This window comes from Ranitomeya imitator, chromosome 2, assembly GCF_032444005.1.
Source record: "Ranitomeya imitator isolate aRanImi1 chromosome 2, aRanImi1.pri, whole genome shotgun sequence".
Classification (NCBI taxonomy): Eukaryota; Metazoa; Chordata; class Amphibia; order Anura; family Dendrobatidae; genus Ranitomeya; species Ranitomeya imitator.
In genome coordinates, this window is record NC_091283.1 from 383,806,850 (window position 1) to 383,834,642 (window position 27,793).

Consider the following 27,793-nt stretch of genomic DNA (forward strand, 5'->3'; position numbering starts at 1 on the left):
TGCAATTAGCAGATACACCTGTCCAAGACTGCAGCACAGGGACAACTGCATTACCATCTACAACCACCGGAGGGAGCCCAAAAGCAGAATTCACAACAGGAAAGGGGGTATTCATGTTACACACTGGCTCATGATACGCTATCCAGAATTGATCTAGCACTAAGCAATCATCTGTTGGACACTATGGTGGTGGATGTTCGATATTTACCCAGGGCTCTGTCGGACCATAGTCCAATTGAGGTGGAGTTTCGACTGGTGGGGACGCGGGCTGTGGGCCGGAGAGAGTGGAAGTTTCACCCTAACTGGCTGCACAGTATAGATTTAGATAAGATAAAACAGGAGTTGGCAGAATTTTTTGTGTTGAATGATGGGAGTGCAGATGTTCTTACCATATGGGAAGCTATGAAGGCGTACTTAAGAGGACTACTATTTAGAGATATTAGTAGATGTAAGCGGCGGACGAGAGAGACAGAGAAGACGGTGGCTGATGGGCTAATGGCAGCGGAGGATGAGATGGTTATGATGGGTACCCCTGAAGCTGAGAACAGACTAAAGGCAGCTCAGAGTCAACTGGAAAAAACTTTGCTGGGAAAGGCAGAAAGGAAGCGGGAGTTTCAGAACCTGGCATATTATCAGGAGGGTGAGACTGTCGGACACATGCTGTCACTGGTGGCTTCTGCTCAGAGGAATACTTCGTTTGTTCACTATCTGACTTCCGGGAATGGTAGGATTGTCTCCGAAAATTCTGAGATTTTGGGGGTCTTTGCGGACTTTTACGCTGACCTATATTCTTCTAGGGTAGATGAGTCGGCAGGAGACACAGTGGCGTTTCTTGAAGGACTGGCACTTTCGAGGTTGAGTGACGTGGATAGAGAGAGTTTGGAGGCTCCCATCACGGAAGAGGAACTGGGTCGGGCATTACAGTCTATGGCTAATGGGAAGGCACCTGGAGTGGATGGGTTTCCCGCTGAGATCTACAAAAATATGAGAGAGATGCTAGTTCCCAGATTAAAGGTGGTCCTAGATGAGGCTAAAAGTAGAGGGTATCTGCCAGCATCCATGAGAGAAGCCATAATAACGGTAATTACTAAGGAAGGGAAAGACTTCGGGCAGCCTGAATCATACCGGTTGATCTCCTTACTCACTGTTGATGTCAAGCTTCTTGCCAAGGTGTTGGCGACTAGGTTGACGAGTGTCATCTCCGGCCTGGTACACCCAGACCAATCTGGCTTTATGCCTGATAGATCCACGGCGGTCAATCTACGGAGATTGTTTATGAATCTGCAGCTTAGATCCGACAACTGTGGCCAGAGAGTCATTGCATCCTTAGATGCCCATAAGGCATTCGACAGTGTGGAATGGGGATATCTTTGGCAGGTATTGCAGTGTATGGGGTTTGGCTCGCAGTTTATGTCCTGGATTCGGCTGCTGTACTCGCGGCCGGTGGCTAGAGTCAGGGTGAATGGGGAGTTATCAAGGACTATACATTTAGCGAGAGGAACGAGACAGGGGTGTCCACTCTCTCCTCTTTTGTTTGCCCTGGCTGTGGAACCATTGGCTGCTAAGCTTCGACAGTTGGACGAGGTGTCAGGGTTTAAATATGAGATGATTGAAGTAGAGGTGGCGCTGTATGCGGACGACATCCTACTGTTTCTGGCAGACCCGGTCGCTTCCTTGAGGGGTGCTATTGGGCTTATTGAAAGATTTGGGGCATTGTCGGAGTTGATGATAAATTGGAGTAAGTCTCATCAAAATGATTCTGATGCCGAAAATCCTTTATGTTCTTCATAACGCGCCAGTTTTGATACCGCGGGCAAAATTTAGGCAGATTAACTCCCTGTTTAGAAATTTGGTATGGGGGAGACGTAACCCACGGATCAGGCTGGAGACGCTTCAGCGGCCCAAGGATGAGGGGGGCTTGGCATTGCCTAACCCTGAAGTATATTTTCTGGCAGCCCAGAGTCAGCACTTGAAGGGCTGGGCGTATGAGGGATCGTCCAGCGCGGTACAGCAATTGATGGAAAAAGTGACAAACAGAAGACCGGTAGTGCAGTGTCTAGAGAAGTGTTCCCCAACTCCGGTCCTCAAGAGCCACCAACAGGTCATGTTTTCAGGATTTCCTTAGTATTGCACGATAATAGGATCACCTGGACAGGCAAGCATTCAATCACCTGTGCAATACTAAGGAAATCCTGAAAACATGACCTGTTGGTGGCTCTTGAGGACCGGAGTTGGGGAACACTGGTCTAGAGGATGGGTCTCTGGGGAAGTCATATCCCACTATATTTTTGATATGTAAATTGTGGTGTAGACTGAAACACATACAGTACGTGGGGTTAAGGGTCTGACCAAGATCTCCCCAATATGGCACAATAATAACTTACCGGAATTTGTGGAACTGGGGGTATTACCAGAATGGCAGGCAATGGGAATTCAATATGTGTATCAGATAATTGAGAAGGGGAAATTGAAATCCTTTTCTCGATTGCAGGCAGAGTTTTGTGTAAATCAAGTTTATTAAGTTGTATATGAACATACATGGGAATCAAAGTAATAATTTGCATTCATAAACACATACAAAAATGTAAGATGATCATAATAATTGAATAACTTTATGTATAACCAGAGTTTGTCTCTCTTACAATATTAAAATACATGTATAACTGTCTCATGAAAAGAGATCCAGAGTATTGTAAAATGATTATTATGATTTCAGTCCTGTGGACATACTACTTTTAACTACATGAAAGATTCATTAATGTTCGTAAAAAAAGTTTGCAGATATTACATATCCTGAACTCCCGCTATTCTACTTTCATAGAATTCTGAGATATTAATTATTTATCGATTGGAAGTGATGGTGTCTAGGCTCTCTATAACACTTAACAACCATTAGAAAACCAAATGTAACCTAGATCATGAAGAGAGAAGAGGAAGAATGAGAGAGAAAAGAAGAGAAAGAAGAGAGAAAGAAGAAAATAAAAATAAAAATAAAAGGGGGGGGGGAGAAGAAGATGGGGAGGTGGGGTTAGGGAGCAAGGGGTAAGAACCCGGTTTCCGGTCCAAATGGACTTGAGTCTGTAGTTCTTTTATGATCGTACATTATTTATCCCATTTCCAAGGAAAATGGTAGGTACGGGTTTTGAGCGCTCTGGTTAGGTCATTTAGCGTAACAAATTATTCAGCTCTTCAGTCTCTCTAAAAGCAATCCAGGGAGACCAAACATTAAATACTTTATCTGAGGTTCCAGTGTCTTGACGAATCAGTTGCTCCATTCTAAAGATGTGATTGAGTTCGGTAATAAAATCAGTGCGCAAGAGAGATTTTGATTGCTTCCCATAACGGGGAATTAGATTATGCGCCGCTGTTAAGAAGTGTCTGAGTAGACTTCTCTTGAATTTGGCAATGGAGAGGTCACATATAGATAATAAGGCCAATTCCATTGTAGGTTGTATTTCGTGGATAGTTTATTGTAAAGTTCAAACATGTTTACCCAAAAATTGTGTATAGGTGGGCAGGACCACCAGATGTGCAAGTATCTCCCTTTATCCCTCCAGCAAGTATCTGGGGTGGTGGGGAATATAATATGGATATTGGATGGGCACCTGTACCACCTAGACAAAAGTTTATAGCTTCTTTCTTGATAATCTGAGCATAGGGAAGATCTGAAGGTGAAGAGAAGACTTTTGCAATGATCTTCTGGTGTCAGTGGTTTGCCTATATAAAAATATAGTGGAATCAAGTGAGGTTATTTGGTGCCCTTGAAATATTTTGCATAATAGTGATACCGTATGAGTCAGAGGATCTCCACCCAAGCACGCAGACTCAAAGGGGGTAAGCTGTCTATAAATGTCAGTCTGTCTAGAAAATTTAGTGAGATAGTTTTTAATTTGTTCATGGAAGAACCATGAACCTGGCGGGGGCTCAGTTCTGGCGAAAATCATCCGCAGGGGCTTTATCGAGGCCTGATCTATGTAGTCATAGGCTATTGGATAGTTATCTTTATGTTTGTGTAGGAAATTAGCTTTGTCTAGACCCGATGGAAAGTCTAAAGGCCCCTTCACATTAAGCGACGCTGCAGCGACACCGACAACGATCCGGATCGCTGCAGCGTCGCTGTTTGGTCGCTGGAGAGCTGTCACACAGACCGCTCTCCAGCGACCAACGATGCCGGTAACCAGGGTAAACATCGGGTAACTAAGCGCAGGGCCGCGCTTAGTAACCCGATGTTTACCCTGGTTACCATCCTAAAAGTAAAAAAAAACAAACGCTACATACTTACCTACAGCTGTCTGTCCTCCGGCGCTGTGCTCTGCTCTCCTCCTGCACTGACTGTGAGCACAGCGGCCGGAAAGCAGAGCGGTGACGTCACCGCTCTGCTTTCCGGCTGACCGACGCTCACAGCCAGTACAGGAGGAGTGCAGAGCACAGCGCCGGAGGACAGACAGCTGTAGGTAAGTATGTAGCGTTTGTTTTTTTTACTTTTAGGATGGTAACCAGGGTAAACATCGGGTTACTAAGCGCGGCCCTGCGCTTAGTTACCCGATGTTTACCCTGGTTACCAGTGAAGACATCGCTGGATCGGTGTCACACACGCCGATCCAGCGATGTCCACGGGAGATCCAGCGACGAAATAAAGTTCTGGACTTTATTCAGCGACCAACGATGGCCCAGCAGGGGCCTGATCGTTGGTCGCTGTCACACATAACGATTTCATTAACGATATCGTTGCTACGTCACAAAAAGCAACGATATCGTTAACAATATCGTTATGTGTGAAGGTACCTTAAGTTATCAGAGATTGGGGTTGAGGGACCTGGAATGGAAGAAGTATTAAGCTTTTGATTACCATATTTAATGAATAGGATTAGGTTTCTTGTAATAAAGGGTAGGTGATTTCGCTGAGCGGTCGTGATTCCCTCTCTCCAGATTTGAGCTATAGGATTATGTTTTGAGAGCTTCATCTCTACATCAACCCATTTTTTACTGAGTTTGTGATGGAATAAATCTAGGATACAGGTTCCAAGAGATGCGTTATTGTAAAGTGAAAAGTCCGGAAGACTCAACCCCCCGGTTTGTTTAGTTCTGCTCAGGGGATGGTATGCCAGACGTGGACGCCTCCCCGACCAAATAAATCTCGTTATTGCTGTCTTGAGTCTAGAGAAAAAAGACGCTGGTAGGAACAAAGGGATGGTCTGGAAGAAGTAAAGAAGGCGCGGTAGTAAATCCATTTTAATAGTATTAATTCTTCCCAGCCATGATAGATGTAATTTGTTCCATTTCTCCAGGTCAAGCTCCGCTCTGTTCAGGGCTATTTTATAATTGGCGTCATATAATTGTAGTGACTTAGCAGTTAATTTTATACCCAAATAGGTAAGGGAGTCGGATCTCCATCTAAATGGAAAAGAGGAGCTTAACTGGGAGAATAAAGAGGGTGGCAGTGAGATATTTAATATTTCGGACTTACGTGAATTTATTTTAAAATTACTTAGTGAGCCAAAACTGTGTAATTCTAAAAGGATATTGGGCAAACTGGTAATGGGAGAGGTAACATACATGAGTACGTCGTCAGCAAACAGTGCCAATTTATGCTCTTCTGATTGAATCCTCATTCCTGCTATATATGGATTGTTATGAATTGCAATTGCCAAGTGTTCCATGGTTAGTACATATAGCAAGGGGGATAGAGGACACCCCTGTCTTGTGCCGTTTTGTATATGAAAAGGGTCTGATAGCGAGCCGTTGACCTTGACCTGAGCAGAAGGAAACTCATAGAGGGCCCTGATACTCCACATTGCCCTCCTCTGCAGACCGATTCCTTCAAGTTTTTGATACATAAATTCCCAACCCACTCTATCGAATGCTTTTTCTGCATCGATTGATAAAATACATAAAGGATCACCTCTTCTATTTGCACTGTCAATCAAGGAAATGGATCTAATAGTGTTATCCCTTGCCTCTCTTCCGGCTATAAAACCTACCTGGTCTTGATTAATCAAGTGGGGCAAGAGGCTACTGAGTCTCTTTGAGATCATTTTGGCATAAATTTTACGTCTATATTTATAAGTGAGATAGGGCGGTAATTGCTACAAAGGGACGGATCTTTTTCCGGCTTTGGGATGACTGTAATATGAGCAATTGGGGCTTGTCGAGGGAAAGAACCCCCTGAGGAAAAAAAGTTGCACGTTGAAAGAAATGGAGGGCACAGTAAATCTGAGAACTGCTTATAGAAGCCTGCTGTGTAACCATCAGGGCCTGGACTTTTGCCCATTTTTAGGTCTCGAATCACGGAAGAGACCTCATCTAAGGAGAAATCGTTTTCTAGATCAGCTAAGATCTCCTCAGAAATTGTGGGTAGTTTGTTTTGCTGGATATAGGATTTGATTTTTTCTTGTAGGGAATGGGCGGGGAGATCTGTTGTGAATTCCGCTCTTGGGCTCCCTCCGGTGGTTGTAAGTGGCACTTTTGTGAGTTCTGCTCTTGGGCTCCCTCCGGTGGTTTTAAGTGGAATGGCTGCTCCTTGGATTTAGCTGTCAGCAGCTGCTTCCACTGATTGTCTATTCTGCTCGGCTACTTAGCCTGGCTCTTTCCTTCAGCTTGTGCCACTTGTCAATGGTTCCTGGTTGGATTCACATCTCTTTGGATTTCCCTGTTATCCTGACCAGTTCAGCAAAGCTAAGTCCTTGCTTGCTCTTTTCTGTCCACAGGTTGTGGACTTATCCGTTCTGTGCTTTCTATGTTTGTCCAGCTTGTCAGTATGAATTAATTCAGTGATACTGGAAGCTCTGGGAAGCAGATTTACCCTCCACACCTTTAGTCAGGTGTGGAGATTTTTGCAAACTAAAAGTGTTTTATACTGACCGCACAGTATTCCATCCTGTCCTATCTAGCTAGCTAGATTGGCCTCCTGTGCTCATCCTGGTTTCATTCGGTGTATCTCTTTTCCCTCTCCACTCACAGTCATTACTTGTGGGGGGGCTATCCTTTGGGGATTTTCTCTGAGGCAAGATAGTTTTCCTGTTTCTATCTTTAGGGGTAGTTAGTTCTCAGGCTGTGACGAGGTGCCTAGGGAGTGTTAGGAGCATCCCACGGCTACTTCTAGTGTTGTGTTGAGCTTAGGGACTGCGGTCAGTACAGGTACCACTTCCTTCAGAGCTCGTTCCATGTTGCTCCTAAACCACCAGATCATAACAGAGATCCTTAAATTGGCTATTTATATTATAGAGAGATCTGTAATAATCATAGAAGCTAGATAAAATGTCTTTGGGGCTGTGAACCTTTTTACCCTTGGCGTTTTTGATGTGTGAGATAAATGTTTGTGGGCCTCGTGGGTGTAAGGCTCTCGCTAGGAATTTGCCACTTTTGTTCCCTAGATGGTAAAGTCGACTTCTAATTCTTTCTCTAAAACAGCGAGATTTCTGATCTAAAATTGTAAGTAGCTTTTGTCTAGCTGTGGACAGATTTGACAAAGTAAGCAAGGAGAGGTCCTTTTTATGTTGCATCTCAAGTTTATGTATCTGTGAAGAGAGGTCGGCAATGTCTGCCAGACATTCCTTCTTAAGACGTGCTCCCTGTGAGATAAACACACCCCGTAAGACGCTCTTCAGGGCCTCCCATTGCATGGAGGGGGATGTTGGGTCTCCGGCATGGTCCGCCATAAAACCTTCAATCGAACGTTTCACCTCTGCTTTACAAATCTGGTCCTGTAGCAGGCTATTTAACCGCCATGAAAAGCTAGATCTCACGGAGGGATCCAGTTGGATCGAAAAATAGATGGGCGCATGGTCAGACCACAGCACAGATCCCACATCCGCCCTCACCCCAGAATCTAATAAGCAGTGGGATACAAAGAAATAGTCGATTCTACTGTATGTAGAATGTACTTGAGAATAAAAGCTATAGTCTTTCGTGCCCGAGTGGAGAATCCTCCATACATCCACCAGACGTAAGTCATACATCTGTTTCTTCACTTTTTTGATGGAGGATGGAGAGTAAGAGGTCCTGCCTGACAAGATATCAACTAGAGGGTTCATTGGGAGGTTGAAGTCACCTCCAAGGACTATCGGCAATGCACCTGCGAATTTCTCTAGGAGTCGTTTACATATATAACCAAATTTCTGCTGGCCTTGGTTGGGGAAGAAGACATTTGTGAAGATAAGAGTACGTGTTCCCCAAGCCACCTTCAAGAAACTATATCTTCCCTCCGTATCTATTAATGATTCAAGGATCTCAGGTTGGAAGGATTTATGGAAGCCTATAGACACTCCTTTAGATTTAGAGCAAGGATTGGTACTATGGAACCATTTTGGGTAATAATAGGAAGTACAGTTAGGAGTCACCCCAGTTTTAAAGTGCGTCTCCTGGAACATTAAAATTGATATACGTTGTTTATGATTGGAGTACAGAATCTGTCTCCTTTTCTCGGGCACATTCAACCCTTTAACATTATGGGAACAAAATTTAATTCCAGTCATGACTAGTGTAGATTCCAATGGAATGGTAGTGCGGACATTGGGACCAGAACCTGAAGAGAATTTTGTGTGGTTTTTGGGATGGGACAGGTCGAAGGGATGAGGGAAAAAGGGTGAAGAAAAGAAAGAAACAAGAAAGTTGAAAGTAGTGGAGAAAAACAAAGTGCGTGGTGAATAAACACCTAGAGTAAGAAATCCTGGTGCGGTTATTTGGTGGGAGGCCACCAAATACAACAATCAGGGTGGGAAGAAGCCGAAGACGAGAACCAACCTCTGTTTGCCACCCCCACAACCTAAACAATAAAATATTAAACCAAACTTTGTTAACTAATATCCGGTTTTGTCCAGACTAGATTCAGATTTAAACTTAACAATATAAACAATAAGGTAAATAGGCAAACCAACTATTCTTCAAAATTATCCCGGTAATGGGTACCGGATCCATAGGTCAGTAAAGAGTGTTCCACACGGCAGATCATAGGTGATTGAGAACCAAATCGCCGCAAAACTCAATGCCGCACATTTAAATTAGTACATGTATAGTATTGCACGCTGCGAGGCAGGAGAAGGTCTAAAGAGAGACAGGCTCCTCTCATGTTACAATCAAGGGGAGCCGTTCTTCTTGTGTTGCTTGGTGCGCTGTGCTTTTAGCCATCTAGGAGGGATATCTGGAAGTTGGGGAGAATGAGGCCATTCCAGGAGATCAGTCATCGGCAACTCAAAAGGTACCTAGAAAGTTAGTTAGATCCCCTAGGTTAAGGAAAATGGCTGTTTTCCCCCCTTTAAAGGCTATCAGCTGGAACGGGAATCCCCACTTATAAGTGATATCTTTTTCCTTGAGAAGGGATAATAAAGGCCGTAGTGTTATGCTAGGCAATTCAGTAACACAATGTACATAGCGATCAGAGCACATACAGTGATCTGACAATAACCCAAAATAATAGAACGAGCTCTGAGACGTGGAAACTCTGTAGACCGCAATTCCTGATCCTCTCCAAACAACACTAGAGGCAGCTGTGGATTGCGCCTAAAGCTCCCTATGCAACTCGGCACAGCCTGAGAAACTAACTAGCCTGAAGATAGAAAAATAAGCCTACCTTGCCTCAGAGAAATACCCCAAAGGAAAAGGCAGCCCCCCACATATAATGACTGTGAGTAAGATGAAAAGACAAACGTAGGGATGAAATAGATTCAGCAAAGTGAGGCCCGATATTCTAGACAGAACGAGGATAGGAAAGATAACTTTGCGGTCTACACAAAACTCTAAAGAAAACCACGCAAAGGGGGCAAAAAGACCCTCCGTACCGAACTAACGGCACGGAGGTACACCCTTTGCGTCCCAGAGCTTCCAGCAAAACAAATAGACAAGCTGGACAGAAAAAATAGCAACAAATAGCAAAGAAGCACTTAGCTATGCAGAGCAGCAGGCCACAGGAATGATCCAGAGAAACACAAGTCCAACACTGGAACATTGACAAGAAGCATGGATCAAAGCATCAGGTGGAGTTAAGTAGAGAAGCAGCTAACGACCTCACCAGATCACCTGAGGGAGGAAACTCAGAAGCTGCAGTACCACTTTTCTCCACAGGAGTGAACTCTGCCACAGATTTCACAACAGTACCCCCCCCTTGAGGAGGGGTCACCGAACCCTCACCAGAGCCCCCAGGCCGACCAGGATGAGCCACATGAAAGGCACGAACAAGATCGGGAGCATGGACATCAGAGGCAAAAACCCAGGAATTATCTTCCTGAGCATAACCCTTCCATTTAACCAGATACTGGAGTTTCCGTCTTGAAACACGAGAATCCAAAATCTTCTCCACAATATACTCCAATTCCCCCTCCACCAAAACCGGGGCAGGAGGCTCAACAGATGGGACCATAGGTGCCACGTATCTCCGCAACAATGACCTATGGAATACGTTATGTATGGAAAAAGAATCTGGAAGGGTCAGACGAAAAGACACAGGATTAAGAACCTCAGAAATCCTATACGGAACAATAAAACGAGGTTTAAACTTAGGAGAGGAAACCTTCATAGGAATATGACGAGAAGATAACCAAACCAGATCCCCAACACGAAGTTGGGGACCCACACGGCGTCTGCGATTAGCGAAAAGTTGAGCCTTCTCCTGGGACAAGGTCAAATTGTCCACTACCTGAGTCCAAATCTGCTGCAACCTGTCCACCACAGTATCCACACCAGGACAGTCCGAAGACTCAACCTGTCCTGAAGAGAAACGAGGATGGAACCCAGAATTGCAGAAAAACGACGAAACCAAGGTAGCCGAGCTGGCCCGATTATTAAGGGCGAACTCAGCCAAAGGCAAAAAGAACACCCAGTCATCCTGATCAGCAGAAACAAAGCATCTCAGATATGTTTCCAAGGTCTGATTGGTTCGTTCGTTCTGGCCATTAGTCTGAGGATGGAAAGCCGAGGAAAAAGACAAGTCAATGCCCATCCTACCACAAAAGGCTCGCCAAAACCTCGAAACAAACTGGGAACCTCTGTCAGAAACAATATTCTCTGGAATGCCATGCAAACGAACCACATGCTGGAAGAATAAAGGCACCAAATCAGAAGAGGAAGGCAATTTAGACAAGGGTACCAGATGGACCATCTTAGAAAAGCGATCACAGACCACCCAAATGACTGACATCCTTTGAGAAACGGGAAGGTCAGAAATAAAATCCATAGAGATATGTGTCCAAGGCCTCTTCGGGACCGGCAAGGGCAAAAGCAACCCACTGGCACGAGAACAGCAGGGCTTAGCCCGAGCACAAATCCCACAGGACTGCACAAAAGTACGCACATCCCGCGACAGAGAGGGCCACCAAAAGGATCTAGCCACTAACTCTCTGGTACCAAAGATTCCAGGATGACCAGCCAACACGAACAATGAAGTTCAGAGATAACTCTATTCGTCCACCTATCAGGGACAAACAGTTTCTCCGCTGGGCAACGATCAGGTTTATTAGCCTGAAATTTTTGCAGCACCCGCCGCAAATCAGGAGAGATGGCAGACACAATTACTCCTTCCTTGAGGATACCCACCGGCTCAGACAAACCCGGAGAGTCGGGCACAAAACTCCTAGACAGAGCATCCGCCTTCACATTTTTAGAGCCCGGAAGGTACGAAATCACAAAGTCAAAATGGGCAAAAAACAACGACCAACGAGCTTGTCTAGGATTCAAGCACTTGGCAGACTCGAGATAAGTCAAGTTCTTATGATCAGTCAATACCACCACGCGATGCTTAGCTCCTTCAAGCCAATGACGCCACTCCTCGAATGCCCACTTCATGGCCAGCAACTCTCGGTTGCCCACATCATAATTTCGCTCAGCAGGCGAAAACTTCCTGGAAAAGAAAGCGCATGGTTTCATCACTGAGCAACCAGAACCTCTCTGTGACAAAACAGCCCCTGCTCCAATCTCAGAAGCATCAACTTCGACCTGGAACGGAAGAGAAACATCTGGTTGACACAACACAGGGGCAGAAGAAAAACGACGCTTCAACTCTTGAAAAGCTTCCACAGCAGCAGAAGACCAATTGACCAAATCAGCACCCTTCTTGGTCAAATCGGTCAATGGTTTGGCAACACTAGAAAAATTGCAGATGAAGCGACGATAAAAATTAGCAAAGCCCAGGAACTTTTGCAGACTTTTCAGAGATGTCGGCTGAGTCCAATCATGGATGGCTTGGACCTTAACCGGATCCATCTCGATAGTAGAAGGGGAAAAGATGAACCCCAAAAATGAAACCTTCTGCACACCAAAGAGACACTTTGATCCCTTCACAAACAAAGAATTAGCACGCAGGACCTGAAAAACCGTTCTGACCTGCTTCACATGAGACTCCCAATCATCCGAGAAGATCAAAATGTCATCCAAGTACACAATCAGGAATTTATCCAGGTACTCACGGAAGATGTCATGCATAAAGGATTGAAACACTGATGGAGCATTGGCAAGTCCGAACGGCATCACTAGATACTCAAAATTACCCTCGGGCGTATTAAATGCAGTTTTCCATTCATCGCCTTGCCTGATTCTCACCAGATTATACGCACCACGAAGATCTATCTTAGTGAACCAACTAGCCCCCTTAATCCGAGCAAACAAATCAGATAACAATGGCAAGGGGTACTGAAATTTAACAGTGATCTTATTAAGAAGGCGGTAATCTATACACGGTCTCAGCGAACCATCCTTCTTGGCCACAAAAAAGAACCCTGCTCCCAATGGCGACGACGACGGGCGAATATGCCCCTTCTCCAGGGATTCCTTCACATAACTGCGCATAGCGGTGTGCTCAGGCACGGATAAATTAAACAGTCGACCTTTTGGGAATTTACTACCAGGAATCAAATTGATAGCACAATCACAATCCCTATGCGGAGGCAGGGCATCGGACTTGGGCTCATCAAATACATCCCGGTAATCAGACAAGAACTCTGGAACCTCAGAAGGGGTGGATGACGAAATTGACAGAAATGGAACATCACCATGTACCCCCTGACAACCCCAGCTGGACACCAACATGGAATTCCAATCCAATACTGGATTATGGGCTTGTAGCCATGGCAACCCCAACACGACCACATCATGCAGATTATGCAACACCAGAAAGCGAATAACCTCCTGATGTGCAGGAGCCATGCACATGGTCAGCTGGGTCCAGTATTGAGGCTTATTCTTGGCCAAAGGTGTAGCATCAATTCCTCTCAATGGAATAGGACACTGCAAGGGCTCCAATAAAAACCCACAATGTTTAGCATAATCCAAGTCCATCAAATTCAGGGCAGCGCCTGAATCCACAAACGCCATGACAGAATACGACGACAAGGAGCATATCAAGGTAACGGACAGAAGAAATTTTGACTGTACAGTACCAATGGCGGCAGACCTAGCGAACCGCTTAGTGCGCTTAGGACAATCAGAGATAGCATGAGTGGAATCACCACAGTAGAAACACAGCCCATTCAGACGTCTGTGTTCTTGCCGTTCAACTCTGGTCATAGTCCTATCGCACTGCATAGGCTCAGGTTTAATCTCAGGTAATCCCGCCAAATGGTACACAGATTTACGCTCACGCAAGCGTCGACCGATCTGAATGGCCAAAGACATAGACTGATTCAAACCAGCGGGCATAGGAAATCCCACCATGACATCCTTAATGGCTTCAGAGAGACCCTTTCTGAAAATGGCTGCAAGCGCAGATTCATTCCATTGAGTGAGCACGGACCATTTTCTAAATTTCTGGCAATATAGCTCTATCTCATCCTGAGCCTGACAAAGAGCCAGCAAATTTTTTTCTGCCTGATCTACTGAATTAGGCTCATCGTACAGCAATCCAAGCGCCAGGAAAAACGCATCGATATCACTCAATGCAGGATCTCCTGACGCAAGAGAAAATGCCCAGTCCTGAGGGTCGCCACGCAAAAAAGAAATTACGATCCTAACCTGTTGCGCTGGGTCACCAGAGGAACGAGGTTTCAAAGCCAGAAACAGTTTACAATTATTCTTGAAACTCAGAAATTTAGTTCTATCTCCAAAAAACAAATCTGGAATAGGAATTCTCGGTTCTAACAAAGAATTCTGAACCACAAAATTTTGTATATCTTGAACTCTTGCCGTGAGCTGATCTACACATGAAGACAGACCTTTAATGTCCATTGTAACACCTGTGTCCTGAACCACCCAAATGTCTAGGGGAAAAAAAAGACAAATCACAGTGCAAAGGAAAAAAAATGGTCTCAGAACTTATTTTTTCCCTCTATTGAGAATCATTAGTACTTTTGGCTTCCTGTACTGTTATGCTAGGCAATTCAGTAACACAATGTACATAGCGATCAGAGCACATACAGTGATCTGACAATAACCCAAAATAATAGAACGAGCTCTGAGACGTGGAAACTCTGTAGACCGCAATTCCTGATCCTCTCCAAACAACACTAGAGGCAGCTGTGGATTGCGCCTAAAGCTCCCTATGCAACTCGGCACAGCCTGAGAAACTAACTAGCCTGAAGATAGAAAAATAAGCCTACCTTGCCTCAGAGAAATACCCCAAAGGAAAAGGCAGCCCCCCACATATAATGACTGTGAGTAAGATGAAAAGACAAACGTAGGGATGAAATAGATTCAGCAAAGTGAGGCCCGATATTCTAGACAGAACGAGGATAGGAAAGATAACTTTGCGGTCTACACAAAACCCTAAAGAAAACCACGCAAAGGGGGCAAAAAGACCCTCCGTACCGAACTAACGGCACGGAGGTACACCCTTTGCGTCCCAGAGCTTCGAGCAAAACAAATAGACAAGCTAGACAGAAAAAATAGCAACAAATAGCAAAGAAGCACTTAGCTATGCAGAGCAGCAGGCCACAGGAATGATCCAGAGAAACACAAGTCCAACACTGGAACATTGACAGGAAGCATGGATCAAAGCATCAGGTGGAGATAAGTAGAGAAGCAGCTAACGACCTCACCAGATCACCTGAGGGAGGAAACTCAGAAGCTGCAGTACCACTTTTCTCCACAGGAGTGAACTCTGCCACAGAATTCACAACACCGTAGTGCTCTCCTGAGCTGTATAGTGCGCCTAGATAGATCTGAGAGCAACAAAATCTGGGTTCCGCAATAGTTGATGGTACCTCTCTGTCTAGCAGCCATCATGATGGCCTCTTTGACTTTATAATAGTGTATTCTGCAGATAACATGGGTCTTGATTCTGATGACGGTTTAGGTCCAAGTGATCTATGTATACGGTCAAATTCTATGTACCCTGCTTCTTCATCATTTAATAATTCAAGGAACAGTTTTTGTACCATGGAGTCTAGATCAGATAAACCTACAGATTCAGGGAGACCACGTATTCTGATGTTGTTTTGTCTATTACGGTCCTCCAATCTCAAAGCGTGGCTAGTAATGACCTCTCTGTGGGTTTGTAGTTCTTGTAAAATGACTTCCTGAGACTTCTCCACGTCCTCCACTCGGGATGTGAATTACGATTTTAGGGCATGGAGCTCTTTTTTGTAGGAGTTTTCAATGCGACAAGCAAAAACTTCTAGGTCTTTTTTGGTGGGGAGTGTTCTAATAATTTTGCTAAGATCATTTACAGTCACGTCATCTAAAAAATCATTATTGTCTTCTTCCTCATCAGTCATTCTATCAGGTGAGCTCTGAGAAGCTGACGAATCACGCAAGAAGGAGCTGTCACTCGAGACCTTATTGGAAAATTTGGATCTTGTGTTCCTATGTTGACTATTTGTATTTAGAAAGCAATCCATGTTATCGGAGTGGGTTTCAGAATCCGGGGGTAAATCAGGTCGTCTTTTGGGTTTGCCCATATACCCCAGCAAGTTTTGGTGGTCGATATGTGGCTGTGGGGGGGGGGGGGGGTTCAGTGAGGCGAGTATGTCTACATTAGACAGCCAGTTCTCTCAACAGCAATTGCCTCTCCCGTATTATGATTACCAGTTTGGTGGAGGATATGGCTTGGGGCCTTATGAGCTCTGAGCGGGACCGTAGAAGCAGCATTGCTATTAGATATGAGTCTGCTGTGTAACCGCTGCGTTTGGCGCCAAAAGGAGAGGGGGGGAGGGAAGCCAAAGCAAAGCCACCACAGCCCCAGGCAGCCCCACGACCTCCTCCCAGGCAAGGTGAGCACAATATGGAGCAGTGGGACATGAGGGGACGATGGAGACAGATATCAAGGAAGCACTATATGCGGCCCGCACCGCGAGCCTGCCGGCTCCCAGCTGTGTCTATGTTAAAATGGCCGCTGTAACACGTGTCCTCTCCCTGCACCACTGGCACTCCCACACTTACCGGTGCCTCTCCGTGCTGTGCCACGGAACTCTTTTTTGCCTCACGTCCCGATGCTGGCTCCGCGATCCCTTCCTCCGCTGTAGACAGCCGGTACACCTCCGGGGCTTCAAAGGAAGGCAGCGATGGCGTCTCTCCTCCTGAGTGCTTCTGGCGCTGTCCCGCGTCCCTCTGCTACTGGGCTTCTCCCGACACAGCGTTCAGGTGGTGCCAGGTGAGAGGTCCTCCAGTCACCGGTCTTGGGGCGTATTTTGAGGGAATTTGGTGCCGAATCTGAGTTTTAATCAGAGGTGTCCGGGGAGCTCATACCAGGGACGTCCGCTCGGCTCAGGATCCAGGCCACGCCCCCTGTAGGCAGAGTCTGGTCTCGGGCCTAAGGGGGAATATCAGTATTTGCGGATGAGGCACGCATTTGGAGCTCAGAATAGGGATGGAAATGCCAGTATTCAAAGGGCTATAGTATTGGAATTTGTCTGTAGTGAGGGGACTACTAGGGGGGTTATTTCTACTCTTTATAAAGACTTGCTGCATACTTACCTTCTGGGGTATCCGATCACGGCAAGAACTAGGTGGGAGAGAGATGTGGGCCCAATGGAGAATGAAACTTGGTAATCGGTGTTGGAATGGATACCAAGGCTGTCACTGAGCGAACCGTATAGGCTTTCACAACTCTATGTGATACACAGAGTTTATAAATCTCCGGAAGTATTGTTCAAGGCATGTTTGTGTGATGACTCTGAATGCCCGAGGTGTAGGTTCGCAGATGCTGACATATTTCATATGATGTGGACCTGTCCGAGACTGGCTGCTTTTTGGTTGGTGGTTTTGAGTCGAGTGGAAGGTGCGTACAAATGCACGGTGCCAAGAGACCCGATAGTGTGCTTGATGGGATGCGTGGATGAGATTGGAGTGGATAACAATCTGAAGACAGCCATTGCCAGATTACTGTATATGGCTCGAAAGGTAATAGCGCGAAATTGGATTAAGGATGAGCCGCCTACAAGAAGGGAATTCCTTCAGTATGTAAAACAGGGCCTGATATTAGAAAAGAAGGATTTATAAGAAAAGAGGGAAAATAGAAACGTTTGATAAATTGTGGTCTTCGTGGCTCGCCATGTGATAGGTTCTCTATAAAAGAAGGGTGTATAATATGAGGCATGCAGATCTACATGAGATGATAGTAACTCTATAATCCTGATGGTTAAGTTATTAAAAGAGGTGGGCTGTCTGTTTGGGAGGGGGTGGATTAAGTTGGGAATGGGGTGGTCTATTTTGGGGTAAAAACTCTGTATTGAAATATAAGAATGTAACAAGTTAATTGTCATGTGATCCTAAATAAAAATTTGAGTTAAAAAAAAAACTATCCCGGTGTGTCTCTGTTACCATCTAGTGTCCAGACACGATATTACGGCTGAAAATTTCTTGGACATACAGATGAATTACCCTGTAAATTTCCCTGTCTTCTAACATGGGATAACTAATGCTGCAAAATATGGGTCTGTGAGATTTCTGGTTCAGGCGCCGACCATATGAATTCTAATCATCGCTTATGCTCTCCGTATGTTTCATCTGGCCATCTGATTTTTGAACGTTACTCCCTTATACACACTCATAATCTTTAAAATTTACATCAAGCTAAAGGAGACCTTCAGATAATTCTATTTGCTTATATGGACTGCCATTTAATTCGCAGTGGGCAAAAACAGCCCGTTTCCTCCTGTCTTGTTGACGTTTCAAACATTCCCAAAATGGCTCCCACTTTTGATCAAGAGGATCAATCACCCCAAACTGAGGGTGGGGAGAAGTTGGTCCATCTCTTTCATCAATCTCTCACCTCTATTTCAAAATGAAAGGGGAGATACTAATGAATCCTTCATATTTGGCAGCTGAGGTCACGGACAAATTACTGCCGGAAATTAAAAACATTATTCAATCCACTGCTTAATACTGCCTAATACTGGATCTACAGGATAGACAGGACGAGTAGGCTGAACAGCTGACTGAATTGGAAACGCGTGTCGAGCATTGAAGATGGTATAGGTGATGACTATGCCAAGGTGATAGCTATTGTCCTTGAAAACACAATATTGAGAGATCGTATCGATGACCTATGCAGTGTTCCCCAACTCCAGTCCTCGAGAGCCACCAACAGGTCAGGTTATCAGGATTTCCTTATTACCTTAATGAGCGGTACCACATGACCGCTGAGCAGAGGAGAGGAGAGCCGCCGGCGCCGTGACAACGGAGATGCAGCGACCGAGGGTGAGTATGACGGGGAGGGGGGGGGGGCAATGTAAGCCATAGGGGACGGGGGAGCAGAGCAATACGGGAACGAGAGAGCTGAGCAATACGGGAACGGGGGAGCTGAGCAATGCGGGAACGGGGGAGCTGAGCAATGCGGAACCAGGGGAGCTGAACAATGCGGTACAGGGGGAGCCACATACCAGGACAGGATAGGGGGAGCCACACATACCAGGACAGGACAGGGGGAGCCATGCATAGTATGACAGGGATGAGGGGGACAATGCATCCCCAGCTTATACTCGAGTCAATAAGCTTACCCAGTTTTCTGTGGCAAAAGTTGGTGCCTATCTTCAACATGATGCCAGTATTCTTAGGGTTAGAAATAGTTCTGCCTACTTGGTTGCTACTCTCTTAGGCTACTTTCACACATCAGGTTTTTTGTTTCAGGCAGAATCCGGCTAATGTACCAAAAAACAAATCCGTTGAAATAGTGAAAAAACTGATGCAATGGATCCGTTTTTCTGCCGGATCCGGTTTTCTATTTTTAACATGGAGTTTACAGTGACTTCTTGGAAAAAAAGGAGAGAGAATGATTTCAATGGAAAATGATTGGAAAACCGGATCCGGAGGCCGAATCTTCACATCTCCGTTTCACACGTTTTTGCCCGGTTCCGTCACTGTGCGCTTTTGTCGCCAGACGAAAAAACATTCCTCTGGACGTTTTCTCCATCCCCGGAAACTACTATTTGGACAGATCGGAAAAAAACGGATGAGACGTCTGGCCATCAGGTGCAATCCGGTGCTAATACAACTCTAGGAGAAAAAAACGGATCCGGCATAAAAAAAAGGATCTGTTTTTTTCAAAGCTTGCCGGATTGTGCCTGAAACAAAAAACCTGATTTGTGAAAGTAGCTTTACATTCATATTAGGCTGCTTTCACATATCAGTTTTTTGCTGTCAGGCACAATCCGGCGAATTTTGAAAAAAACGGATCCAGCAAAAGTTGCCGCCGGATCCATTTTTTTCTCATAGACTTGTATTAGTGACAGATTGCGACGGATGGCCTCACGATTCATCCGTTTTTTGCCAGATCCGTTGAAAATTGGTTTTCCGAAGACCGGAGAAAACGGACATAGTAATGTTTTTTGTGTCCGTTGAAAAAACGGACAGTGACTGATCCGTCGCAATCCGTTGTTTGCTAGAATGGAACCCTATGGTGCCAGATCCGTCAAATCCGTCTGTTTTTTTAACTGAGCATGCTCTGATTTTTTTTAGGATCCAATTAGCTGTATTAGCTAGTCGGATCCGTTGCATCAGTTTTTCACAATCTGTGACGGATCCGTTTTTTTCAACATTCGACGGATTGTGACTGAGGCCGGGGTCACACTGGCGTATTGCATCCGATGCGAGAGCATCGGATGCAATATGCTAATGACCCTCGGCTCCTGCTCGCAGCAGAGCAGGAGCCGAGTGTCTTGCGTCTGTGCTCCGATTCTCTCGCACAGGGAGGATCGGAGCACAGCTGCGGAGGAGGCGGAGAAATGAATTTCTCCATCTCCTCCATTGCTGGGGTCCGCTTATAGCGCACATCACTCGGATGTTATCCGAGTGGTGTGCGCTGTCTCACTCGCACCCATAGGCTTATATGGGTGCGAGTGAGTCGAGAGTTTTCCTCGGTCCGTGACAATCGCAGCATGCTGCGAGTGTCTCGGACCGAGGAAAACGGCCGAGAAAAAGTTGGCTGCTGGGAGCGGCCCCATATGTTAACATTGTTCCGAGTGCAATGCGATTTTTTATCGCATTGCACTCGGCCGTATTACGGTCTAGTGTGACCCCGGCCTGATATACAAAAACTTACAAGAGTAAATTTAGCCAGATGCTCCCCCCCACTGGAAAGGGATGAGAGCATGCTGGAGTATGAAAACACGCTTATAGACAGTCTTAATAGTGATTTTCCCCAAGGCAGCAGTGAGGCATATAGTGAGCATCACAATTCTAGATGTCCAACCCCGGGAGCATCAAGGTTTAATCAGAAAAACATTAGCAACAGTGTAAGTGGCATAATCAATTTCCTTGAGTCGTTAAACACATTTTTTTTGACCAGCCTGTGCACCAGCAGAATAGAGTACAAGTCTGACACATTGTGAATGACTGGAGAGGATGGTGTGTAAGGGGGTGACCAGGGTCGCCATGTGCATCCCCTTCTTTGGACACTGTTCACATGACTACCTGCGGCACCTTGTCGTTCACTAATGTTAGTGTGATGTTGCTGTATTGTTTATGTTCTGTAATGTGATGTATTTGATGTGTGTTATGTATAGAAATAGGGACAGAATAGAAGATATCATATGGCAATAGTGGGATTAGATTAGTGGGGCACATTAGAGATAGGGAATAGGAGTATTAGTTTAGGTTTTGTTAGCATAGGGGTATTCCAGTTGGGAGGGGCTACAGAGTAGTGCAGCATATAGCAGGGGGACATAGGCAGGCACTTCCTGGTTGGAGTCAGTCAGGATGCAGCAGTGAAAGGAGACAGTCTGCAAGCCGTGGGGATAAGGCTGCTAAGGCAGGAAGGGGCCCCAGCCTGAATATCGTGCAGCCGGACAAGGGGATGATAGGAAGCTGGTGGGCCAGAAGGCATGGATGGGACAGAGATTGTCCATGAGAGAGATGGTCCAGAAATGAGGCAGGGATTACCAAAAGCGAGACAGGGACTGCTAGGAAGAATAGAGGTTTCCAAGAAGGCAGAGAAAGCGTGAGAGATGCCACTCCGTGTACACTATGCTGCATTTGTGATAGAAACCCTACTGTTAAGTAAAGTTGAACTGTTGAAAAAGGACAATGTCTCTGAGATGGTTTGCAGAGCTTGTAGATGCGGAGCCGGAGTGAAAGAAGCCGAGGGGACTCTAACAGTGAATGTGAGTGTACGTCTGCGCACACTGCCATGCAGCAGAATGGACATTGCATTTCATCTGTGGGGCACCAGGGTGTGGGAACACTACTGCCCATGACTACCACCCTGGCCACCCTAAAGGTGGGGTTTGCATTTTGGTCTTCAAAAATGGAAGAGTGGCCTGAGCTTCCCTGTCCCGCATTGGAGGTTTTGTCATGCCCAGCAGCCTGAGTTCTCTCAGAATGTGTCTTCAGCGCTGCTGGAGGTGTCCTGACGGATAAGCGCATCAGGCTGTCCCCTGTAAGTGTAGACCGCATAACTTTAGCAAATTGTACAAGTCGTGGATCTCCAATAACTTTTGAACCCCAGTCGCAGACTGGGCAGACTAGGCAATGGTGTCATTTTTAGTGTCATGCATTAATCTCGTGTTATTGCAGTCTGTGTCATCTTTGTGGTTTCTGCTGTGCCTGCCATTGCTTCTGCTGCGGTTACAAAGAATTTTTTTGAAATGTGGAGACTCCATGTTGGCGCTCCATCTGGTGGGTTGCCAGTAGTGGAAGGTGTGTCAGAGGCCTATTATACTGTTTCTACTCTGTGGATATTGATGCCACTTTAGTGGTGTGTGACAATGTTTTGAAATGTAGAGATTTCAAGTTGGGTCTCCATCGGGTGGGTTGCCTGTAGTGTAAGGTGTGTCAGAGGCCAATTATACTGCTTCTACTCTGTGGAAATTGATGCCACTGCTGTGTGACAATCATTTTTTGAAATGTGGAGACTCCAAGTTGGGTCTACATCTGTTGTGTTGCCTGTTGCAGTAGGGCTCCCAGACAGGCAGGGCTGCATTTACTTTCACTCAACTACCTGTGTTACTTTCCTTACATTTTTCAACCAATAGTACTGATGGTGGTGCCATCTGAGTATGGTTGAAAAATCTCCTATTGCTGCCGGCCGGCAGATCTCGGTGGGTGCACTGCGCATTCACCAGCCGTTTTCTTCCCGGAAGAAGACACCTATGGCAAGGGGACATGACCGGGGGATGCAGGAGGGTCCAGGGACACCAGAGGTATCTGGGGGCTTGGGGGACCCCATTTTTTCTCTCCTCTGATATGCTAGATCATATCAGAGAAGAGAGAAACAAATGGGAAATCAGGGGTTTTTTTGCGGTCGCCATTATTTGGTGAATAACGGCGATCGCAACACTGGGGACGGTAACAACCGACCAGAATCATGTTCTCCTGTTACCCCCAATGGTCGAGACCCTGGAGATTTTCAGACACTGGGGGTAGCTATAAACTTATTTCTCAGCACCCTTAAAAAGCATAGACGGTCGTTAAGGGGTTAATATCTCCTGATAGTGACAACATGGAGCCGGCAATGGCCATAATGGAGACTGTACAGTAACAGAGCAGCGAGCGACACCAGGAGGGAAGTGACCCAATGTAATCCAATACAGAGAGAGACCCTGATATAGCGACACAGACGGGAACACGTTCTGTCTCCTGGAATGTGACCGCAGCACTGAGGGGGTTAATGTCCCCTGCCCCCGCCCAGTAATGGGGAATCTCCAGCACCTACCTCCACCTGCAGAGCCGCACACCACATATATGGCTGTTCTGTGCACAGGACCTGTGATGAGGTCACAGGAGGGGAGGAGTCATTCAGGAATTGGTGTGTAACATGTGACCACCTGACTCCTCCCCTTCTTTGACATCATCACAGGTCCTGTAGGAACTGAACAGCCTTATATCCGGTGTAGTGTCTCCCACTCACTAAGGCTACGTTCACATTAGCGTCATGCTACGCAGCGTCGTCGACGCACAACGACGCATGCATCCCTATCTTTAACATTGGGGACGCATGCGTTGCGTTGTCATGCGTTTTTGTGAAACGCACGATGTATGCGTCGTTTTACTGCACCTGGGGTGGCGTCGGAGACGCTACATGTTGCATTTTTGTAGCGTCGATAAAACGCATGCGTCGCGCTTGCGTCGCTCGTGCGTCGTCATTGCGTTACAATCTCCCATTGAAACCAATTGACAACGCACGTGACGCAAGTGCGTGCGTCGTGCGTGCGTTGTGCGACACATGCGTCGTTAAATAAAATTACACAAAAAAGGGTCTAGACAGTGTCTAGACAGTGATAAACATCCCCCTTATATAAAGAGAATGTTTGGATTGTTTGCCACTTCTGCTGCAGCATCTATAGGCAACACACCAGACCAGACTTCTTCATCTGCTGTCCAGAGATGTAAGTATAGAATGATTCTGCGCATTTTCTACATGTTTTATTTTTAAATTGTTTTATTGCAAGTTGTGTATTATATTCTGCACTGTGGTTGTGTAAAGACATTGTTGTATTTTTAGTCTGGTTGTGATGTATGGCGTTGTATAGGATGGCGTTTCATTGTCTGTGGCCTTGATTATTGTTCTTTCCAGGATAGACTTTTCTTTTCCAATTATTTGTTTGGGGGTGTTTTTTTATTCTGTTGTGATGTATATTTCTTGCGTTATATGATGGCGTTTTATTGTAAAGTATGGTAGTATAGAATGATTCTGCGCCTTTTCTACATGTTTTAAATTTAATTATTTTTATTGCAAGTTGTGTATTATGTTCTGCACTGTGGTTGTGTAAAGACATTGTTGTATGTTTCTGGTTGTGATGTATGGCGTTGTATGGCCTTTTATTGTCTCCGGCCATGTAGGTTTTATTGTAAAGTATGGTGGTGTATCCAGGATTGCCGTGTCTTTCCTTAATTTTTGGGGGTTGTTAATTTTTTTTGTTTCAAAAATCTATTGTGCTTTTTGGGTTGCTCCGTGCATGCTGTTTTTCCAAATTTTTTTTTTTTTTTTAAATAGAAATGGTTGCTTTTTTAATCAGATTCTGAGGTATTTAAGGTCTTTATATTTAGCCGTTTTCTTTTTTTTTTTTTTTCAATTGTCACGTATGGCGGTATGGTTTGGCTTTTCTTTTGACTTTTGGCAATCAAAGTAGTTAAAATTTTGTTAAAAAAAACTGTCTTTTTGGATTACTACATAGGGTCTGTTGTGTATTTGTTTTGTTATCTTTAGGCTTTTGTTTACTCTGGCATTGTGTTGTCTCTGCCATTGTTTTTTGTTTCAATGTGGCAGTGTTGTTTGCTCAGCGTTAGTTCAGTTGGCATTGTACAATGAGTGCACTGTTCTTTGTGGTTGAAATGTAAATGTATTTTTTTTTTATATTTTCCTATGTTCCGCTGTATTGTGCATAGGATAAATTTTATTTTGTTTTTTGTTTCAGAATTTCATCTAGTAAAAATGGCCAGCGAGTCAAGCATCACCCCACCGCTGAGGAGTCCGGTGAGTACATGATCTACTGTTGCTTACTATTCGGTGTCATTTGTAGATGGGTCACTCAACTTTTTTTAAACTATTTTCCAGGCTTCTTCAAGTGAGGAGGAGAGCCAGGAGGAACATAGCCCTGAGGAGCAGAGACCACGGGACCAAGCTGTGGTGGCAGGACGGCGAGTAAGTTTTTATTTCAAACAACCTATTCCTTTTTTTTCTTTAACTTTTTTTTTTTTTGGGTATGGGGGGTGGTGGGAGGGGAGGTGGTGGAGGAGGTTGGGAGAACAATTTTTATCTTGCAAACATTAATATTTTCCAATTATTCTAGGTTTCACAACGGGCCCATGATGAACCACTGGACATCGACCTCATGGTTGCATCCATACAGGAGCGAGGCCCGTTGTGGGACAGCCGTGACCCCCGGCACGCGGACCAGGGCGTGTTGCGCCGTTTGTGGCTTGAGGTGGCAAAATCGCTGTGGGATGGCTTCAACATTGCTTCCCCCGCGGTCAAAGATAAATTTCGTAAGTATTTCCGAAATGCTGCTCTGACCAATCATGCCAGGATACACAACCGTCTGTGATGTCTTCTATTGGGATTGCACACGGTTGCGTTATCAATTTCAATATTTTCTCTCAACCTAATTTTTTTTTTTACTTTAACACACTTAAACAATTGAAGACCAGATGGCGCTCCATGAAGGACCGTTTCAAGAGGGTCATGAAAAAGGAGGGACAGAGTCGTAGTGGTGCTGCAGCTTCAAGGACCTCAATATATAAATACAATCGTATTTTGCAATTCCTGCGACCGGTCCTTGAAAGCCGAGAGTAAGTATAGTACCTATTCCCACACCTCGTTTGGAAAACATGCATATTTCCCAGCCACGTAGTTTATTGCCCAGCCATTTATTTTGGCAAGTACGAAGTATACAGCACACAGACAGATAGTAGATTGGCCAGGCCCGGGCAATATTTCATAGTGGAGTAGTTTATTGCCCATCCAGGTTTATCACAGATTTATAAAAAAAGGAAAAATATAATAGACACGGCATACCTTCTACTCCAAGGCAGGTTATGTTCCCAGGGTTGCTCAGGTCGCAGGACCTGTGATGACGTCTCGGTCACATGACCGTGACGTCATGGCAGTTCCGACGATAAGCGTAATTGTCGGGCGTTACAAACGCCAAACATGGGTGACTATTTAGAAAAAAATAAATGTATTCTATTTTTAATATTGATGCGGCATATGCAGTGTCAATATTAAAAATTGGTTAACATTAACGGCGGCAATGGATACCGCCGGTAAAGTTAATTAATGACAGGGGAGTATGCGGGCGACGGGCATTCACTGCGGGGAGTAAGGAGCGGGCATTTGTAATCAGGCCTGTGACCCGCGCTGATTGGTCGCATCAGCCATGTCAGGCAGCTGGCCGGTTCAATCAGCAAACCGTTACGACTGACAGACTGAACTAACCCTTAAACAGTTATGTTAAATTATAATGTGTGATGCAATGTTAACTTTTACACAGGTGGTGACGAATGTGAAATGTTATATTTTGTATACTAATGGTTTCCTTATGTTTTCACAGAACACACAGCAGCACCCGCGAGCCTGTCCGACCCTCTGGAGCGGTCCTTCGTGAATCGCCAGCTGACCCGTCACAGCCATCCCACAGCGAGAGCAGGTCTGCACCACCACAATCTGGCGAACCGGCAGCCGGTCCATCACATGTTCCCCTGGCCGAGGCCTCTGTCGCTCCTTCCTTCGGGTCTTCCCTACAGCGTCAGCGGGCCTCGGACAGGCCGCTACTGCCCGAATTTTTGCATTTGAGCACGGTCTTCCAGAATTGTTTCAAGGCGCTGGGCGATAGAATGGACACAGCTCTGCCCAATATCGACCGGCGTCTTCAAACAATGGAATCGGAGCTCTCGAGGCCAGCCAAACATTTTTTTAGTGCCATTGAGAAGGGCATGGTGGAACATCTTACGCCGGAACTCCAGATTTCGGTGATGCAGGCCTGCAACAATGCATACGTGACTGCTCTGCAGCAGGCTCGGGTCATGCAGTCAGCGACTACAATGCCCGCAGTACCATCGCTGGCTACCATGGCTCCGACTCCTGCTGCAGAGCACCAACACAGAGCTCCGCGTGCCGAGGGCCACCGCCGCCACCGCCACCATAGAACAGAGCCCCAAAGTTCTGCTCCTGCCAGGCCTTCAAGGGCACAAAGACAGGAAGCCGAACCACACCCAGAGGGAGAGAGGAGAAAAAGAAAGAAGACCAGAACTACAACGGCGGCTATGGCTGCTCCAAGAACTAGCACACCCAGTACCCAGCCTGGGTCTACCCGGAGCAGGAGTAGTCATAGCCAGTCCACATTGGCTAGGACACTGGTCGTCCCTCCTCCCTCACCTCCTGCATTGGCATTATCGCCACCATCTACAGGCTGGACTGACGTCGGCATCCCGTCCAGTGTCTTAAAATATGGTGGTTCCTCCCCCTCGTCCTCCTCCTCGTTCTCCTCAACCCACACCCAAACTGGAGGATATCAATCCCCCTTTGTCGCTGACGTTAATACACCTTAACCTTTACCCGTTTTTTCTTTTTGTGTCCCCATTAATAAAACTGTTAATTTGATCAAAAATACGGAGTTTCTTTGTCTAAAATAAAGTTTGCACCAAATCACACCGTGCGCCGTATAAACAAATCTTGTGTTTGTAACACCTGATGTGCAATGTCTGACACAATTTTATCAATTTTTTGTTCAAATTTTTTTAGGGCTGGCTTTCATTGTACTATGAGATGTTACAAACACAAAGAGCATTTCACAATATATCAATTTTAAAACCTACCGTAAAGGTACCATCACACAACGATTTCATTAACGATATAGTTGTTTTTTGTCACGTAGCAACGTTATCTTTTCTGAAATCGTTATGCATGACAGCGACCAACGATCAGGCCCCTGCTGGGAGATTGTAGGTCTCTGCGAATGATCAGGACCTTTATCGGGTCACTGATCACACGCTGTCATTG

The 27,793-nt window shown here is 45.6% G+C and overlaps 2 protein-coding genes across 5 annotated transcripts in view; one reads left to right on the forward strand and one right to left on the reverse strand.

Moving 5' to 3' along the window:
• LOC138664075 (gastrula zinc finger protein XlCGF57.1-like) overlaps positions 1 to 23,066 on the reverse strand; it is a 77,744-nt gene extending 54,678 nt beyond the window's left edge. The window contains exon 1 of one of the 3 annotated variants that reach the window (XM_069750501.1): positions 23,009 to 23,066. The gene's annotated coding sequence lies outside the window, so the exon portion shown is untranslated. Of the gene's footprint in view, positions 1 to 16,299; positions 16,670 to 23,008 lie in introns of those variants that run through there. The other 2 variants (XM_069750503.1, XM_069750502.1) reach the window with 2 other exon arrangements.
• A 79-nt stretch (positions 23,067 to 23,145) lies between these two features.
• Positions 23,146 to 27,403, forward strand: LOC138664077 (uncharacterized). 2 transcript variants are annotated; one of them, XM_069750508.1, is made up of 6 exons: positions 23,146 to 23,681; positions 24,711 to 24,769; positions 24,851 to 24,937; positions 25,086 to 25,281; positions 25,439 to 25,584; positions 26,346 to 27,403. In XM_069750508.1, exons 2-5 carry the CDS (start codon positions 24,728 to 24,730, stop codon positions 25,501 to 25,503), a joined length of 390 nt encoding a protein of 129 aa, XP_069606609.1. In that variant the 5' UTR covers positions 23,146 to 23,681; positions 24,711 to 24,727; the 3' UTR covers positions 25,504 to 25,584; positions 26,346 to 27,403. The 2 variants fall into 2 exon arrangements, with proteins under 2 accessions (XP_069606609.1, XP_069606608.1); XM_069750507.1 differs by lacking the exon at positions 23,146 to 23,681 and having other exon boundaries at positions 24,749 to 24,937.
• The last annotated feature ends 390 nt before the right edge of the window (positions 27,404 to 27,793 follow it).